Source organism: Meriones unguiculatus, chromosome 20 (genome assembly GCF_030254825.1).
Source record: "Meriones unguiculatus strain TT.TT164.6M chromosome 20, Bangor_MerUng_6.1, whole genome shotgun sequence".
NCBI lineage: Eukaryota > Metazoa > Chordata > Mammalia > Rodentia > Muridae > Meriones > Meriones unguiculatus.
This window is the reverse complement of record NC_083367.1, coordinates 58,334,261-58,350,847: the sequence shown is the minus strand read 5'-3', so window position 1 is coordinate 58,350,847 and position 16,587 is coordinate 58,334,261. Positions and strand designations below refer to the sequence as shown.

The 16,587-nt window shown below is 42.1% G+C and overlaps 1 protein-coding gene across 1 annotated transcript; it reads right to left on the bottom strand.

The window, feature by feature from the left end:
• Positions 1 to 1,294: 1,294 nt before the first annotated feature.
• On the bottom strand, positions 1,295 to 15,203 carry Mpc1 (mitochondrial pyruvate carrier 1). Its single transcript, XM_060373536.1, has 5 exons — positions 15,028 to 15,203; positions 10,598 to 10,601; positions 2,999 to 3,095; positions 1,980 to 2,112; positions 1,295 to 1,803 (listed from the first exon to the last, which is right to left on the bottom strand). Exons 1-5 carry the CDS (start codon positions 15,096 to 15,098, stop codon positions 1,785 to 1,787), a joined length of 324 nt encoding a protein of 107 aa, XP_060229519.1. The 5' UTR covers positions 15,099 to 15,203; the 3' UTR covers positions 1,295 to 1,784.
• Between the last annotated feature and the right edge of the window lie 1,384 nt (positions 15,204 to 16,587).

Sequence of the window (16,587 nt, the reverse complement as noted above, 5' to 3'; positions counted from 1 at the left end):
TGGCCAGTCCTTTCATGCCACCCTCTTCTGACAGTGTTTACCTACCTGTTCTCTGATATACACAAGCTGTCCTGACAAAGTTGGACCTGGGTTCCAAACCTTGAGATTAGACATTACATACTTTCTAATCAACAGACCAGAATCAATAAAAATGCCATGGTAATACCCTCCACAGGTCTCTCCAAGACAAAGCTTGGCAATTCTCAGGATAAAGGAGTATAATGGAGCTCCCCAAGGCTGGTAGTCACCATTTCCAAACAAATCTCTTCTTCTTATGTCCTCTACTTATTTTACCTATTTGTGTATGCATACTCATCTGGTTTGAGTTTGGAAGTAATGAACAATTTGCAGGAACCAGTTCTCTTTACCATGTGTGTTCCAGGAACCAAACTCAGGTCTCCAGGCTTGACAGCAAGTACCTTCATATGCTAAGCCTCCTCACTGGCAAAGGAATCTTTATTTCCATTTGGGTTTCATGACAAACCATAATTGAATTATTGATTTGCTCTTACCTGTTGTTCTACTGTTGGGTCTCTATAGCTGTTTTCAGCTGGACTCCTCTCTATGGTTACCCTTGGGGAGCTGGCCAGTCTTCGTGATAGAAATGTAAAAAATCTTGGGCTCTTTCCTCAGTGTTCAAGACTTTATCACAACTTTCCCCAAAGGTTGAAAGAGCAAGATTCAAATCAATTCAAAATTTGTGGGTGGTGAACTGCTGAGGGTCAGAGAGAACTAGTAAGACTATGGTTGTTATTCTGTAACTACACTTCATATAATAAACAAAGCAGAAGAAATCATTAAATAACAGATTATTAGATAGTCCATGGCTCCCAATGCTGCCTCTTTGGGTGTCTGTGTTAGGAGTTTATGACAGCTGTAACTGGGGCTGTCTGGGCATTGGCTGTAGATGCAGCTTGGCAGCAGAAAGCCTAGAGTGGGGGCTCTGGCTCTGTCAGGTTATCACACATATCGCTACTTCTAAACCAACATCAATCCACTCCAACCTACCCTTGCCACCACCACCACCAAAAAAAAAAAAAAGAAAAGAAAAGAAAAAAGTCTACTTGCTTCGGAAGACTGTGTAACTAAGAGAGAAAACAATGACTCAAGCATGTCCACTGTGAATGGGATGGAGTTCTCTCAAAAGGAACTTCCCCTCCGCCCTTTCCAGCTCTTTGCTCCTCAGGTCACATCAGTAGTTCTCAGGAAGTCCTATTTTCTTCTGAAACTATTCTTTCAGATGTTTAGTTCTGTAGTTTCCTAACCAACACAGCAAGATATAGTTACACTCAAATAGCAAATATTTAAATCATTTATTGCCATTAAGTTACAGATCTGAATTACACACTATGGAAAACACTGGTACTTGTTACCACTGGAAATTTATGTATAGGCATGTGACCAACTGAGGGATACACTTTAGTCATTAAAGAAAAAGTCAAGAATTTTGAGTACTTAAGTGCTTGTAATTATAAAATTTGTTTCCTTGGATTTTTATTACACAAATCCCAATAGATAATATACACATTGCTACAGATTGCTATACGTAAAACCATCATTCAAAATTAGTTGCATATTTTGAACTACTCTTGATGAAGACAAATAAATTTTATTTGATAAGGCAGCAGAGAGTTGGTTTAGGGACTCTCGGCTATTCTATAATGTTGGCATGGTTATTAAACATAGCATTCCATGTTTTCCCCTCAGCATTTACGCTGATGTGATCTGTGGCTTGGCAGCAGTGGCTGAGGCACTGTCCCTTTCAAGAGCTGGTCCTTGCACTGCTATGCCCGCTTATTCAACCTGGAAATAATTAGAGACAATTTTAATGAGAAACAAATTCCCCTGCCAGCCTCAGAGGTTCTGCATGGCTTTAGAAGGCACATTTCTACAATGGCACATCCTACTTCATGTTGATTTTTATCTGTTTTTAAAATCATATTTCTCAATAATTCCTCAAAACATTAAAATTTGCTTACTCATAGTTGATAAGCCGTCCTCCCTGAATGAGCTGAGCTACTTCATTTGTTACATGGCATGCAAACAGGAGCCAGTTTCGAGGCTGTACTTTGTAGGCAAATCTCATGAATGTCAAAGAATAGCAACAGAGGGCTGCAAAAACAAGAAAACAAAGAACATGAATATCTTGGATACCAGGCCGAAGAAACAAAATCCAATGCAGTAGTGAAAAAAGAACCTTTTGCACCTCTGTGACCTTAGCAGATGAGAGCTACAGCTGGTAGCTTCTAGGGCTGGGAAGCTCTTGAAATGGCTGTTCATGACTTGAACACCAGGAACATATGCATCACAGCAGGAATAACTGGAAATTAGTTCCTGACACTTTTGCTGGATATTAGAACTTTTTATATCAATCATTTGAAAGAATTGCTACTTACACTTTTTCCTTCATTTATATGTTTAAATATTGGGGTTTCAAGCAAGCTTATGACACCTTGCCAGATCAAGTTTATATTAAAATTGGTTGGCTATGAGGATAATTAAAACAACATACATTTGAGCTGGGCAGTGGCGACACAGGACTTTAGTCCCAGTACTTGGGAGGCAGATGCAGGTGGATCTCTGAGTTTAAACCTCCTGGTCTTCAGAGTGAGTTCTATTAGAACAGTCTCAAATAACAACAACAACAACACCACCACCTCTCATACTTGAACTGAGCATTCTAAATCTGAAGCAAATGATCTTCACATTTCAAAAAATCTTCAAATTGCTCCTATTTCAGAGAGAGAAAGTAGCACTCTTCGATGCCCTTAAATTCTTTTTTTCAAGACAGTTTTTCTGTGTAGCCTTGGCTGCCTCTAACTCACAGAGATCCCCCGTCCCTGCTTCCTAAGTGCTGAGATTAAAGGCATACGCCATCATGCCCAGCTCACCCTTATATTCTCTATGTGACTTCCTAATAGCAGCCATAACATGTGGCGAGATGTATGCAGGAGCTACAGCATGTGTAATGCCCTCCCTTTCTTCAATGTGTTCTTACCGAAAGTCATCCGCCCACTGATAATCTCTGGAGATTTCTTCATGTCATTGATAGCAGCAATGGGGAGACCCCAGTTGGCAACAGGGCCCCAGAAGTGCTGCAATAAATGAGATGGAAAGAAAGGAGGGAAAGTTAGAGTGAAAGCTATAAACAGCTTCACCACTTTAATCAATACAAACATGTGAAAATGAATCCTCATGTTCATGTCTTCAAGTTAACTGAGTTACAGTTCCATGGTTAATACAGAAGTTTGATTGTTAATTGTTTTCCCATGAGTCAGTTCTTTCAAGGTGAGCCCAGAACTAAGAAGGATTTGGTGTTTATTCTTGCTTCTCACTAATTTCCACACATTACAAGGAATCTCCAATTATCCAGTTAGAGGACTGAAAAATGATACCGACTTCTTACCTCATCTGTTCTTACACAAAACCGTTTAAGAACCATTGTCTACATGTTTAAATCTATGCAAATGTTTGCCCCCAAGATTTCATTAAGTTAGCTATTAGTAAAATGCAGAGCTTAAATTGGACACTTTTTCTAAGGCAATGATACTTTTTTTAAAGATTGCTATTTTTTGTTTTGTTTTGTTTGTTTTTCTCTGTGTAGTGCTGGCTGTCCTGGAACTTACTCTGTAGACAAGGCTTGACTCAGACTCAGAGATCCACCTGCTGTGCCTCCCAAAGTGCTGGGATCAAAGGCATGCTGTACCACCACACAACTTTTGTTTTTTGTTTTGTTTTGTTTTTTTGAGATAGGGTCTCACTATGTAGTGCTGGCTACCCTGGAACTTATGCAGACCAGGCTGGCACCAACTCTCTCTGCTTCTGCCGGGATTAAAAGTGAACATAACCATGCTTGGCTTGAAAGATGTTTCAAAAAATTATGTGCATGTTTATGTGTGCATAGGTATCTGTAGGTCTAAATGTTGGAGTTCAGAAGAGGACATCAAATACACTGGAAACTAGGTACAAGTAGTTGTGGGCCATCCACCACGGGTGCTGGGAACCATACTCAGGTCCTCTGCAAGAATAAGACCTGCTTTTAACTGCTGAGCAATCTCTTCAGCCCAAGTGAAGAAATACTTTTTAGCCTATGCATGAACTTGGAAATCTACAGCCAGAGTCACATACACTAAGAAACTAAGATTGTGTGAAAATACTTTTGAAGTAATATAAAAACGTAGACCATTTTCCATTCTAAAACTATCCACATTTAAAGGAACCAAATTAAGCTGTTTAATAGCAGCCATGTCTAATTTATTTTAATTTCTGAGGCAAAATGTATTAAGCCAATGGTTTTTGTCAACAGAATTAAAATTGTTTGCAGAGAGTTTGAAAGAGCAAATAGTAAAATGGCCTTCACTGGACTTCTGCTTGCCATGGTGATTTTGATGAATACAGACTGTGAAATACATTTCTAGACTTTACTTTGAGTTGGAGCCATCACTATCTAAAAACTCCTGCAGGAAGTGGGAAAAAGCACAATAGGAGAAAAATAATTTAGGAGTGCATTTGGTATGATAGGAGAATACGTTGAAAAGTTAACCCAGCAAGTTCAAAGAGAAGTTCTGGGGCTCATGATTTCAACAACTATGCTAAAAGTTATTCAGCCAGCATGATAAGAACTGCACAACTTAACGAGAGTTATAATCTTCATAGTTTAGGCATTGATAGTTCAAGGAATCTTTAACATTCTGTGTAGAGTGACTAGTCTTCTTGCCATCAAACTGTGTTATCTAAGTAAACTGCTCACTGCTTACATCTTCATTCTTGTATTTCAACAAGTCATTATACTTTCATTTTTTTCCCATATCCCCAGAAAGTTGTAAGCATACATACTTATTTCCTGTTTAACCTATTGACTTTTATTCCTATCTTTCTTTTTTATTGGATGTTGCTTCATTTTCAATTCTACTGCTCCATAGTAATCTTCATTTTCCCCCCATCTTTCTCCACTGAGTCTATCTCTCTCCCATTAGTTTCTTTCCAGTGCTCTGTACTGTATGATTGTCTTGATTTCTACTTTATCATGCAAAGACTGCGAAGTTTATAACAAAGCCTGGAGGGTTATTCTAAGAGGGTCTTACCAACCCTGACTATCTACCTACCACCAGGTATAACCTGCCTACTGCCAAAGTAGGGATAGACAATAGCATAGATCTGAAGCCACCTGGAAGGAAGCCTGAAGGATTTCTAGTTAAATGATAGCAAATTTAAGAATAGTAAGTTTTCCGGTATATGACATGGAATTCTGAAAGCTAAGAAACACATACAGAACCATAGCACTGAGCGTACATTTAAACATATTCCCTAAAACCACAAAGGGTGCTGGGTGTGATGGTACATGCCTCTAAATCCCAGCACTCTGACATCTACAGGAGGAAGATGGTGAATTCAGGTCAACATAGTCAGGTATGGCAGTGCATACCATTAGTCCCAGCTTTGGGAGGCAGAGGCAAGGGGATCTCTATTAGTTTGAGGCTAGCCTGGATATCAAGCCGCGGACCAGCTGAGGCTGCTTAGTGAGACCCTGTCTTAGATGAGGGAGAGAAGGAAGGAAGAAAGGAACTGATAGAAGATAATAAGTCAACCTGGTCTATACATATAAGGCAAAAATTATTTTAATACAGAAAGCTTGTAATGCATATTTTCTATCTGGGACAAAATTTTAATTATTTCTTCCCTGTTCTGAAATATGTGTCTTGTTTCAGCTGCCAGAAATTGTTATCAATTTATAGAAAAAATAAGAAATTTTGTGATTAGTACTTATCAGTTACTTGGGAAAAATGCTTTTACTTTGCTGTTTTTATTGAAGCTATGAAAAGGTGAAACAGAACCAAGGAGCAAAGTGTAGAATCTGTGTCTGGAAAGCAAGCCATGGGAACAAGCTCCCTGCTGCAGGAAGACCACCTCAGTCTGTTCCTTCTCTCTCTGCCTCTTTCCTTTTCATCGCTGCCAAGTTCTGAGCTGACTATTGTTAACGAAGTACTGCAGGCTCATTTCTACACACAGCGGAGTGTGGTCCACAGAGGCAGGCCCAGAAATGTGTTTCACCTACAGCTTGCCATGTAGGAGAGGGGGTCAGACAGCCACCCAACATGTCTGTTGTCTCTAACCCTATTAAGGCAGAAAGCCCACAAGTGCCCACAATTTTCTTACCGTACTATTTTGTGGAGCCAGTCACCAGGGTTCAGACAGAAGAGACATGGAGGGAACAAAACAAGACAAAAAATCAGATTCTTCCAAACAGTTCTAGTCCCCTTCAAACTCACATGCAATTAAGTTTTAATCGCATGCTAGTGACACGGTTTAAGTTTTGGTCTAAGAATATCAAGAACCATATCAAGGGCTGGCCAGATGGCCCAGTGGGTAGAGGTGTCTGCCACCAAGCCTTACAAGCCGAGTGTGACTCCTGAGACTCCATGCTGTAGAGAACAGAATTCCCAGTTGTTCTCTGATCTTCACAAGTGTGCTATGATACACAAACCTCCTCATACAAAGTAAATGTAAAACAATTTAAAAAAAAAGAGTAATATGTAATAAAGTAAATTAAAGCCAGGTGCGATGGTGTATTCCTGCAATCCCAGAACTGGGGAGGCAGAGGCAGGCAGATCTCCTTGAGTTTGAGGCCAGTCTGGTCTACCAAGTGAGTCTAGGATGGCCAAGATTACACAGAGAAACCCTGTCTAGCAAAAAAAAAAAAAAAAAAAAAAAGGGGGGGGGAGGATTAAATCTTCACTCTATGAAAATAAGCTCCATCTTTAGACTGAGCTGCCTAATATGTATACAATACAAATAAAAGCTCGGGCTGTATGTACAATTTAAAGTTACCTAAAAAGAGCAGAGTACAGGGTGCCCATCTCTAATGCTAGCACTCAGGAGGATTGTAAGTTAGGACAGGAGGATTGTAAGTTGGAGATTATTTAAGGTTACAAAGCAAGTTTGAGGACTGAACTATGTAATGAGACCTGGTGAGAAAGTGTGAGACAGTGATTCAAATTCTTTAAGTTATCCCCATATGTAAAAAAATTAATATGAACAGGTCATATTAGAAAATTACTTATTTTACATATTTTTGTACTCATTATTTGAAGTCTAGTGTGATTCTACACTTAATGAACATCTCAGTTTGGACTAGCCACAGTTCAAGTACAAGCCAGTGTGGGAAGTACAGCTTTGCAAACACTGTTGAATTTTATTAATAATGAACTTTCATTATCACATAAACCTAGTCTCATGAAAGGTCTGTATTCTCCTACAACTGAAGTACTGAAAGTAGGCCTAGTTGCTGAATAAATTAATAAATGCATGAATGGTGTTACCTTTTTGAATGTTAAATTTTTTATTTAACACAAAACAAACAATAAAAAAAAAAAGGGTTGGGTTTTTTGTTTTTTTTTTTTTGTTTTGTTTTTTTTTGGTTCTTTGAGAGACTGCTTTCTGTGTGTAGCCTTGGCTGTTCTGGAACTAGCTCTAAAGCCCAGGCTGGCTTCGAACTCCGCCTCCTGAGTGCTGGGATCAAAGGCATGCACCACCACCACCTGGCTAAAAAAGGATTTTTAAAATAAAAGTTTTGTAAGGCTGAAGGAGAGATCACTCAGTTAAGAGCATCTCCTGCTCTTACAGAGGACCTAGGTTCAATTCGCATTATCCACATGGTGGCTTACAACTAACTATAACTCCAGTTCCAGAGAACCCTATGCCTTCCTTTGATCTCATGTGGACACCTGCATGCAGGTGGTGCACAGATATACTTATGCAGGTGCACAAACATATAAATTTTAAAAAATCTTTTAAAGAACAAAATCTGAAGGGATTATTTCATATGGTCTACAATCCATTATGAAGGGAGGTCAGAACAAAATCTCAGGGCAGGAACTGAAGCAGAACCACTTGAACAGTGGTTACTGGCTGGCCCTCCATGGCTTGCTCATTTCTTACACAACCTAAGACTATGTGCACTGCCCATAGTGGTCTGAGCTCTCCCATACCAAGCAGTAATCAAGAAAATGGCCCAGGTCAGTCTGATGGAGGGATTCTTCAAATGATGTTCCCTCTTCCCAGATGGCCCTAGTTTATGTTGTTCATTAGGCCTGAGTTAGGGTCTCAACAGACCAGGCTTAGCTACTCACAGCTCCAAGAGTCCAATTAAATAAAAGACATCCAATATTGCCAAAAAGGAGGAACAGGGGACTAGCATTCTAAAAGCTGGTAATAGCTGGAAGGTTATATCGGGAAGAAATAAACGTGGGACAAGATGTATGCATAGCAAGCAGTGGTGGTCAGCTGTGTTCTGGTTGATCATTTTCTGGGTCTGTGTGATCTTGGCTGTGGAAAATTACTGTGTGTGTGTGTGTGTGTGTGTGTGTGTGTGTGTGTGTGTGTGTGTTTGGGGGGGTGTTCAGCTCTTGCCATCAAATAATCTCTCTCACTTGAGGGGCACCCATCATTGGGTGGTCTGCAAGTCACATTGTTCCTGGAATTTTGAAAATATTTTAGTTATCTTCAAACTTCAGAGGGGAAGAAGGAAGATTAGGTCACTTTAGGATGAATCAGCTTTGTATTACTCTGTTTTAGACTAACACTCCTTAAATAATTAACATGTTTACTTGCAAAGCCGGGCAGGGATCTGACCTCAAGTTTAAGGTAGCAAAGAACATGTATTCAAAATGAGGGCAAAGATGGTTTTCTGTGTGTGCATATTTATGTGCACATATACATAAGCCAAAAGACAACCTCAACATAGTTCCTCAGGTGCTTCCCACCTTAGGTTTTTGTTGTTTGCTTGTTTACACTGGTGTGGAGCTTGCAAAGTAGACTATGCATACTAGCCAGCAAACCCCAGGAGTCTGCCTGTCCCCACTGCCCCAGCACTAGATTACAGGTGTGCCACATCAAGGTCTCATTATTGTGTACACTTGCATGGACTGGAATTCACAGTGGCTACGTAGAGCAGACTAGCTCTAACCCTGAAGAGACCACCCAGCTCTGCCTCCTGAGGACTGGGTTTAGGAGCATATGCAGCCACACTCCGCTTCCGGGCTAGAGATCAACTTTATCTTGGCATCTCTAGGACTGTGCTTAAGAGAACCTTGAGTAAGGGAGTGAAGGGAAGAGCTGATGCAGAAGCCATGGAGGGGTGCTGCTCTTTAGCTTGTTCCCTCCTGCTTGATCAACCAGCTTTCTCTTAGAACCCTGGACTATCAGCCCATGGATGGCACCAGCCACAATGGACTTGGCTCTCCCACATCAATCACCAATTTAAAAAATGCTGTACAGGCTTGCCTTCAGTACAGTCTTATGGAAACATTTTCTCAGTCCAGGTTCCCTCCTCTCACATGACTCCAGCTTCTATCAAGTTAACATAAAAACTAGCCGGCACTAAACTCAACAAACCCAGGCAAAAGCTAAGCTTTTATCCTGCTTTTAATTGCCCACCAGAGATCCATTTGCAGAGTCAAAGCTTTTAGAGTCAAAGCTTTTAGCAAAAGAAGCCTGAATCCTTACTATAGAATCACGTACTATATGCTATTTCCAATTGACTTATTTCATTTAATAATCTATATGCCTTTTATGATTTTGTAGCTCATATTTTACAATATTGTACTGTCTGGATGTACCATTAACCACTTACCCACTCCCACTGAAAGACAACTTGTTTTATACCCAGTTTGGACAATTATGCTTAGAGCTGCTATAAATAGCCATATGTAGGTCCCTGTGTTAAAATAAATCTCAAGTTCTTTGTTTATATCAGGGAGTCTGATTTCTGATGTATAGTTGGAGCAGGTCAAGTTTTGCAGGAAAGGATGACCTGTCCTCCAGAGCGCTGTACCATCTGTATAACCACCAGCAATGAAGAGCTCTTGTGGCTCCAAAGCACCTCCAGTACTTGCACTGTCAATGTTGGAAGTTTGGGCTATTACAATAGATGCTTTGTTACATTTCGTCGATTTAATTTGCATTTTTGTGATAACATATGCTGAGGGACAACTTTTCTTATACTTCTTTTTTATCTATGTGCCTTTATGAGGTGTCTGTTAAAACGTTTAGCCTGTTTCAATTCAGTTGTCTCAGGAACTCTGAATACTTAGTTTAACAATCCTTTATCAGTTATCTTTTTCAAATACTTTTAAGTCTATGACTTTTGTTTTCTATTTCACATAGCAGACTTTTAAAAATTGTTTTCTGAGACAGGGTCTCCTTGTGTATCCCAGGCTGGTTTAGAATTCTCAACCCTCTTGCTTCCACATTCTAAGTTTGGCATTTATAGGCAGGAATCACCATGTCAAGCTGAAAATAATAGTCTTAATAAAGGCTGGTTCATCCATTCTTTCTTTCATGCATCATGCCTTTGGTATTGTACCTAAAAAGTCATTGCCAACCCAGGGTAACTTAGATTTTCTCCCACATTTTGTACTTTGCACTTTATGTTTTGATCTATAAATGTAAATTGAGTAATTTTTTTGTTAAAGACATAGGATGTGTCTAAGTGTTTTGTTTTGTTTGATATGGACGGCCAGTTGCTCAGCACCATGTGTTAAAAGACTATCTTTGCTACATTATTTTGTCTTTGTTCCTTGGCCAAAGTTCAGCTGACTGTACTTATATGTGTTTATTTATGACCTGCCTATTCTGTGCTATTGTTCTATTTGTCTATCCCCGCCTTAGCAGCACAGGCTCAATTACTATAGCTTTAGAGTAAACTGTAAAACTGGGTACTACCAGCATTCCATCTTTGTTTTTCCTCAGTATTGCATGGGTCACACAGGGTCTTCTGCTCGCTATGTACTTCCTACTAAGTTATTGTTAATTTTTGGTGTTGCTGGGCATCAAACTGTATATGAAGTCCAGAATCCATTTACTGATACCTACAAAATAATTTTGCAGGTATTTTGACTGGTACTGCACTGATTCTATAAGTTAAGCTGGGAAGAATAGACATGGAGTAGCTACTTCCCATTACTCAGTTCTTTGATTTCTTTCACAGTTGCTTTTTTAGATAGCTCTTACATATCATTTTGCTATAATTTTTATCTATATCTATTTCACTTAAGGATAGAGATGTAGCTTAGTGGTAAAATGTGTGTTTAACATGCACAAGGCCCTGGATTCACTAATCTCCAGCCCCCCAAACCAAACAAGACTCCAGCCTTTGAATGTGATAATGTAAATGACACTGTATTTTAATTTCAAACCACATTTACTAGTTGTAAGTACACAGGAAAGCAACTACCTTTTATATTAAAATTGTACCCCAACCCTTGCTAGTCTCACTTGTTTTGTTTGTTTGTTTGTTTGTTTGTTTTGAGACAGGGTTTCTCTGTGTAGCCTTAGCTGTCCTGAGCTCACTTTGTAAATCCTCCTGCTTCTGGGATTATAGGTGTGCGACACCATGCCTGGCTTTCTCACTTGTTAACTGCATAAACATTTTGGTCCTTTTCTTTATCTACATAAACAATTATATCATCCTTAAGTTTTGTTGTTTTCTTTCCAGTATGTATGGCTATCTTTTTTTCTTAACTGCATTAGTCAGAACTTCTTACATGGTGTAAAAATTTTTTAAAAAGTAGTACTTTGCCTGGGTCCCAACAATTGCATGTTACTGGTCATTATACACTGAGAAACACAGTAAGCACTATCAATTTATTCAATTACAAGTATGATGAAGCAGAATGATAAAGAACAACTATCATAAAATAAACTTGTATTTTTCTTTTCCTTAATTTAGAGTAGCGATTGGCAGTTCAAAGGTTTTTGGGTTTGTTTTTTTTTTTTTTCCTAAGCTTATTTTATTTCCTAATTATGATGAGCACTGCTGACTGCAGTCTCTTATTTTACTTAAGGGCTGATAGAATTTACTACATTTCTTTGAAAACACCAAGAGAAACTTAGGGAACATAGTTTACTGTAAACTCAAGTATAACTTACTTTTATCATACTGAAAGGATACAATGGGAAGCCTAAAAGTCTTATTTATAACACTATTTAAGTGGGATGACATTTCAAGGTTGTCTGGATTATAATTCTGTATTTTGTTAGGAATGCTCACTTCTATTTTGGTTATTTTCACAAAATTTTATCTAACAGTTTAGTTGTATTCTAACACTTAGAACATTTGTTAAATGATAGTAAAGGCCTCTGTAAATTGGACTTTCCAGCTATCAAGAGGCTCATGGTTAAGCATCTAATATTTTCATCAATTCTGAAGGTCAATAATAGAACAGGAACGTGCTGAGAGAGTCCAAATGCAGCACATGAGAAATACTGTTGTTGAGAAAAGGGAAGCATGGGCAGGAGGTACACAAAAAGGAAGTACCAGGCTGGGCATGGTGGCACATACCTTTACTTCCAGCACTTGGGAGGTGGAGGCATGCAGGTCCCTAAGACTTCAAGGTCATCCTGGTCTACAAAACAAGTTCCAGGCCAGCTATGGCCACACAATGAGAACTTTACTTAACCCCCAGGCTCCACCTTCCCAAAAAGGTACTCCAAAGTACTCCAAACCCTGCTTCCTTCCAAACCCATTTCTGTGCAACATTGTTTTGTCAGTCCTAAGCTGACAATGTTTTGGCTCCACAGGTGAGTGTTGAAAGGAACTCAAGTTCTCTGACTGGTCTCAGTATTAGTTTTCTCATGTGGCAGGCAAAGGGCTGGGTTATTCCCGACTCTAACAGTCCATGTTTAGGAAGCATTCCTTTTATGTACCACAACTTTTCATTTGGGTAAATAATATAAACTCATAAAGCTTTCCTGGGAACTCAGACGTTAAAGTCAACTAATAGTAGAACACCTTATTAATTTGAGAATGTCCATTGCCAACATCTCACTAACCTCAGAGTTGCATGCAGAGTGAATGATTTTTTAAAGCACTGTACAACCTAGGTTCTTTTTTTTTTTTATTTTTTTACTTTTTTTTTTTTTTTACACCTAGGTTCTACTTAAGGAACCTGTGATGTGTGTGCTTGTGTGTGTGTGTGTGTGTATGTACATGCAGTCACCTCTGCTTTAATTATAAACTTAAAAATAAATATTTAAAATAAATCTGTACAAAATAGTTCTTAAAATACAAATCTTATCTCATTGCTCATTTTAATTTAACCAAAAATGAAAGAACTAGGAAGAAAAAAAGGACTATTTTAGGTACATAAGAAAATCCTTTGAAAAGGCAGGTGTGGTAACAGACACCTTTAATCCTGGCACTCAGGAGGCAAAAGCAGACAGATCTCTGTAGATTCAGAGCCCAGCCTGGTCTACATATTGAGTTCTAGGACAGCCAGAGATATATAGACATCCAGTCTCAAAAACAAAACAAAACAGCTAAAAATAAAAATAAAAAGGGTTGGAGAGCTAGTTCAGCAGTTAAGATCACAACTGCTCTTACAAAAGACCTGGGTTCCATTGCAGCACTCATCTGGAGCCTCACAGCTTGCACAGCAGGAATGCACGAAGGCCTGAGTTTCAGGAGTACCAGGTGTGGTGGCATGTGCCTGTCATCCCAGTACTCAGAAGGTGGAGGCAAAAGGATCACAAATGATCAAGATTATGAACTGAGAGGCGAGCCTGCATAAAACGAGGCCTTGTCTCAAAAAAGGAAAAAAAAAAAAGATTTTCTAATTCTAGAAGCCCTTCAGTTCAGAAACGGCTTGAATAGTCAGCAGGCTGTCAACTCAGAGTTCTTTAGTTAGCAATGGATATAAATAAAGCATGTACAAATAAGTAATTGATAAATACAAAGGACCAGAACTTCACTTCCAAACAGTAGAGAAGCAATTAGATTTTTCTCTTTATGATTTATTCTCCATCCCTAAAGTAAAGCAGGACTGTTGGAGGAAGGGGTGTCTAGAAGAAATACCTGGGACTATATATCACCATGGTAAGTTCTAGAAAGAAAAGGTCTTTTTCCCTCCTAGGGGAGAAAAAAAAAAACTAAATTTAAAAGTTTGTCTTTCAACACTTCACCTCTTTTTTCTTTTCCTTTTTTTTTTCTTTCCTGAGACAGGACCTCTGTGTAGTCCTTTGCAGAACTTGGTTCTGTAGACCAGGCTGGCCTTGAACTAAGAGATCCTCCTGCTTCTGCCTCCCTCATGCCAGGATTAAAGGCCTGCACCACCACTGCCCAACTCAGAATTAACAATTGAAAAGAAAATTAAAAGCAGCCTTCCACTTACATAACGTTAAAAATCACAAGAAAATAAAGTTTTGCTTGGAAATACTTCAAACTGTTTCCAAGCTTTGTGAAATACTTATAAACGGAATCCAGGCGCCGGAAGATTTTACAACTGAAAAATTAATTTTAAAGAGTGCCTCTTCGGTCTCTCAATGTCGAGCCCACCGGACACAGGACTCCAAGTAAAAACCTGCTCTCAGAGGCACTGCTTGGTTGTGGTTGACAAACACTGGTCAGTCCCCTCCTCCCTCCCAGACGCAAGTCCTGCACCTTAGAGTGAGCAAAGGAGGGGGTGGGGGAACCATCTCCGTGCTTCGAATTCTAGCTCCCACTACCCAGCTCCAGGCAGTAGCGCGTGTGGGAACATTCCAGCACCGCTCCGGCCAAGTGCCAGACCCGTGACGAAGGGGACACAAGGAAGGGGCGTTGGCACCCAGTGTCCCCACGTCAACCCACGCCAGGGCACCCCGACTGCCTGCCCGGGACAGGCGTTCCCGGTCACGACCTGGAGCGGCATCCCCAGAGTCACCGTCTGTCCTTCAGTCAACGGTCAGCGCTCTGGTCCCTGTCACCTGCCATTCCCTGGGTCGCCCCGCCCGGGAGCGGTGTCCCGGCGTTCACCTGCCGTCCCTGCAGTCACGGATGGGAGCGGCATCCCTACAGTCCCCCAGTCGCGGGACGGGGCCGCTGTCCTCTGTCTCCCGCCGTCCCCTCGGTCACGGGTGGGAGCAGCGTTCCCCCCCCCACCCCGCTCTCGGGCGAAAACGCCCCCTGCCCGCTCGCCGCTCTCCCTGCCTGGCACCGAGCCGCAGGGCTGCCCCGTGGCAGGCAGCTCCCTCTCGGCCTACGCGGACGCTCACCTCATGAGATAGTCCCGGAAGTCCTTGCTCCGGACATAGTCCACCGCTTTGCGCATCAGCGTTCCAGCCATGGCCGCGCCGTTCGCAGTGAAGCCGCTATTCAGACAGATGACACCAGCGTCCACCCGGCCCTCGGCGCTCTCCCGGGGCGCCCGCCTCACGACACCCGGATTCGCCTTACGGCCGCCCAGCGCCCCGCCAATGAGAACGCGCTGGGCTGAAGCGCGCGGCCGCGATTGGCTAGAGTGGGCAACACACCTCCTGCCTGCCCTCGGGGTGGCGCGCGCCGCGGGGCTGCTGTCGCAAAAAGGCCGGGCGGCGGGGACTGGCCGGTGATTGCTAGGGGCCGTGAGGGTGACATTTGTCCGCCCCGGGGAGCCTGGGCTGGCTGGCGTGGTCTTCGGCGGGCGCGGCGGGTAGGTCCGGCTCCCGTCAGCCCGCGCCGGTCCCTTTGCTCCTCCGGCGACCGCAGGGAGACTGAGATCCTGCAAGCCGGGGGGCGACAGACTGGGGATGGAGTCGCCGAATGCAGAGGGGGAAGGCAGTTAAAAATAGCACCAAGCCTCAGTCTCCAGGAGTGTGGCTGCCCACGTGTGGAGAGGAAAGGTTATGTAAGTCCCCTCCGTGTGCGCACTGAGAGGGCGTTAGCTGGGACACCCGCGTAGGCCTGCGTTGAGGCTCCGGGCCACGCCCGAGACATGGCCTGTGCAGCAGAGCGGAGCGAGCTGGGCTGAAGGAAAAGGGAAGGGCCTGGGTGCCTTGCTCCTGTCACCACCACTCCCCCTGAAAAAAGGAAAGGCGATCTGCATCTCCGCCGCTTTAAACCGGATAGCACAAAGACCACGACTGTCCTCAGCCCTCACCCTATGACGTCATTATCTCAGGAGATAAGGCTGTTCCCGGCCACACCTGAGATGACCTCCCGAAGGAGGTTCACTTTGTTCACCAAAAGCAGACTGAAGGCGACGACCTTCTCCTCTCCATAGGGAAAGGTTTACAGCGCTGGGACTGTAACCACTGTTGGGAGGGTTCTTGCCTGGTTTGCGCCGGAATTCCTGGCTGGCTTCCATCCCTCGCACTGCCTAGGCGGAGAGGTGAATTAGCGGGGTGGAGGGCGGGGGTGGAAACAAGGCGGCCAGGAGTTCAAGGTCACCACTGGCTCACCTGGCTGAGTCGGCAGGGTTGGGGGTTGGGATGACTGTTGTTAAGCAAATGGTAATCTCACTTCTGCGATTTCCCCTTCTGCATATAGTATACGTGTGCACATTTTCTCGGATTTAATTTTTGCCGGTTTATTCTAACAACCTTTTGGGAATAGAGGGGACCCTCTCTTCCTTACAAAAGCATAACTTGAAACTGGGCGCTGTGGCACATTCCTTTGATCCCAGCACTCTGGAGGCGGAGGCAGGAGAATCTGAGTTTGAGCCAGGGCTACTCAGAAAAACCTTGTCTCAAAAAAAACAAAGACAAAACGAAAAACAAAAGCACAATTTTTTGCTTTTTTCCCCCAAAGCAAGGAAAATTGAGCCATTTAGAATGCTTCTGGGACTCTGGAATGCA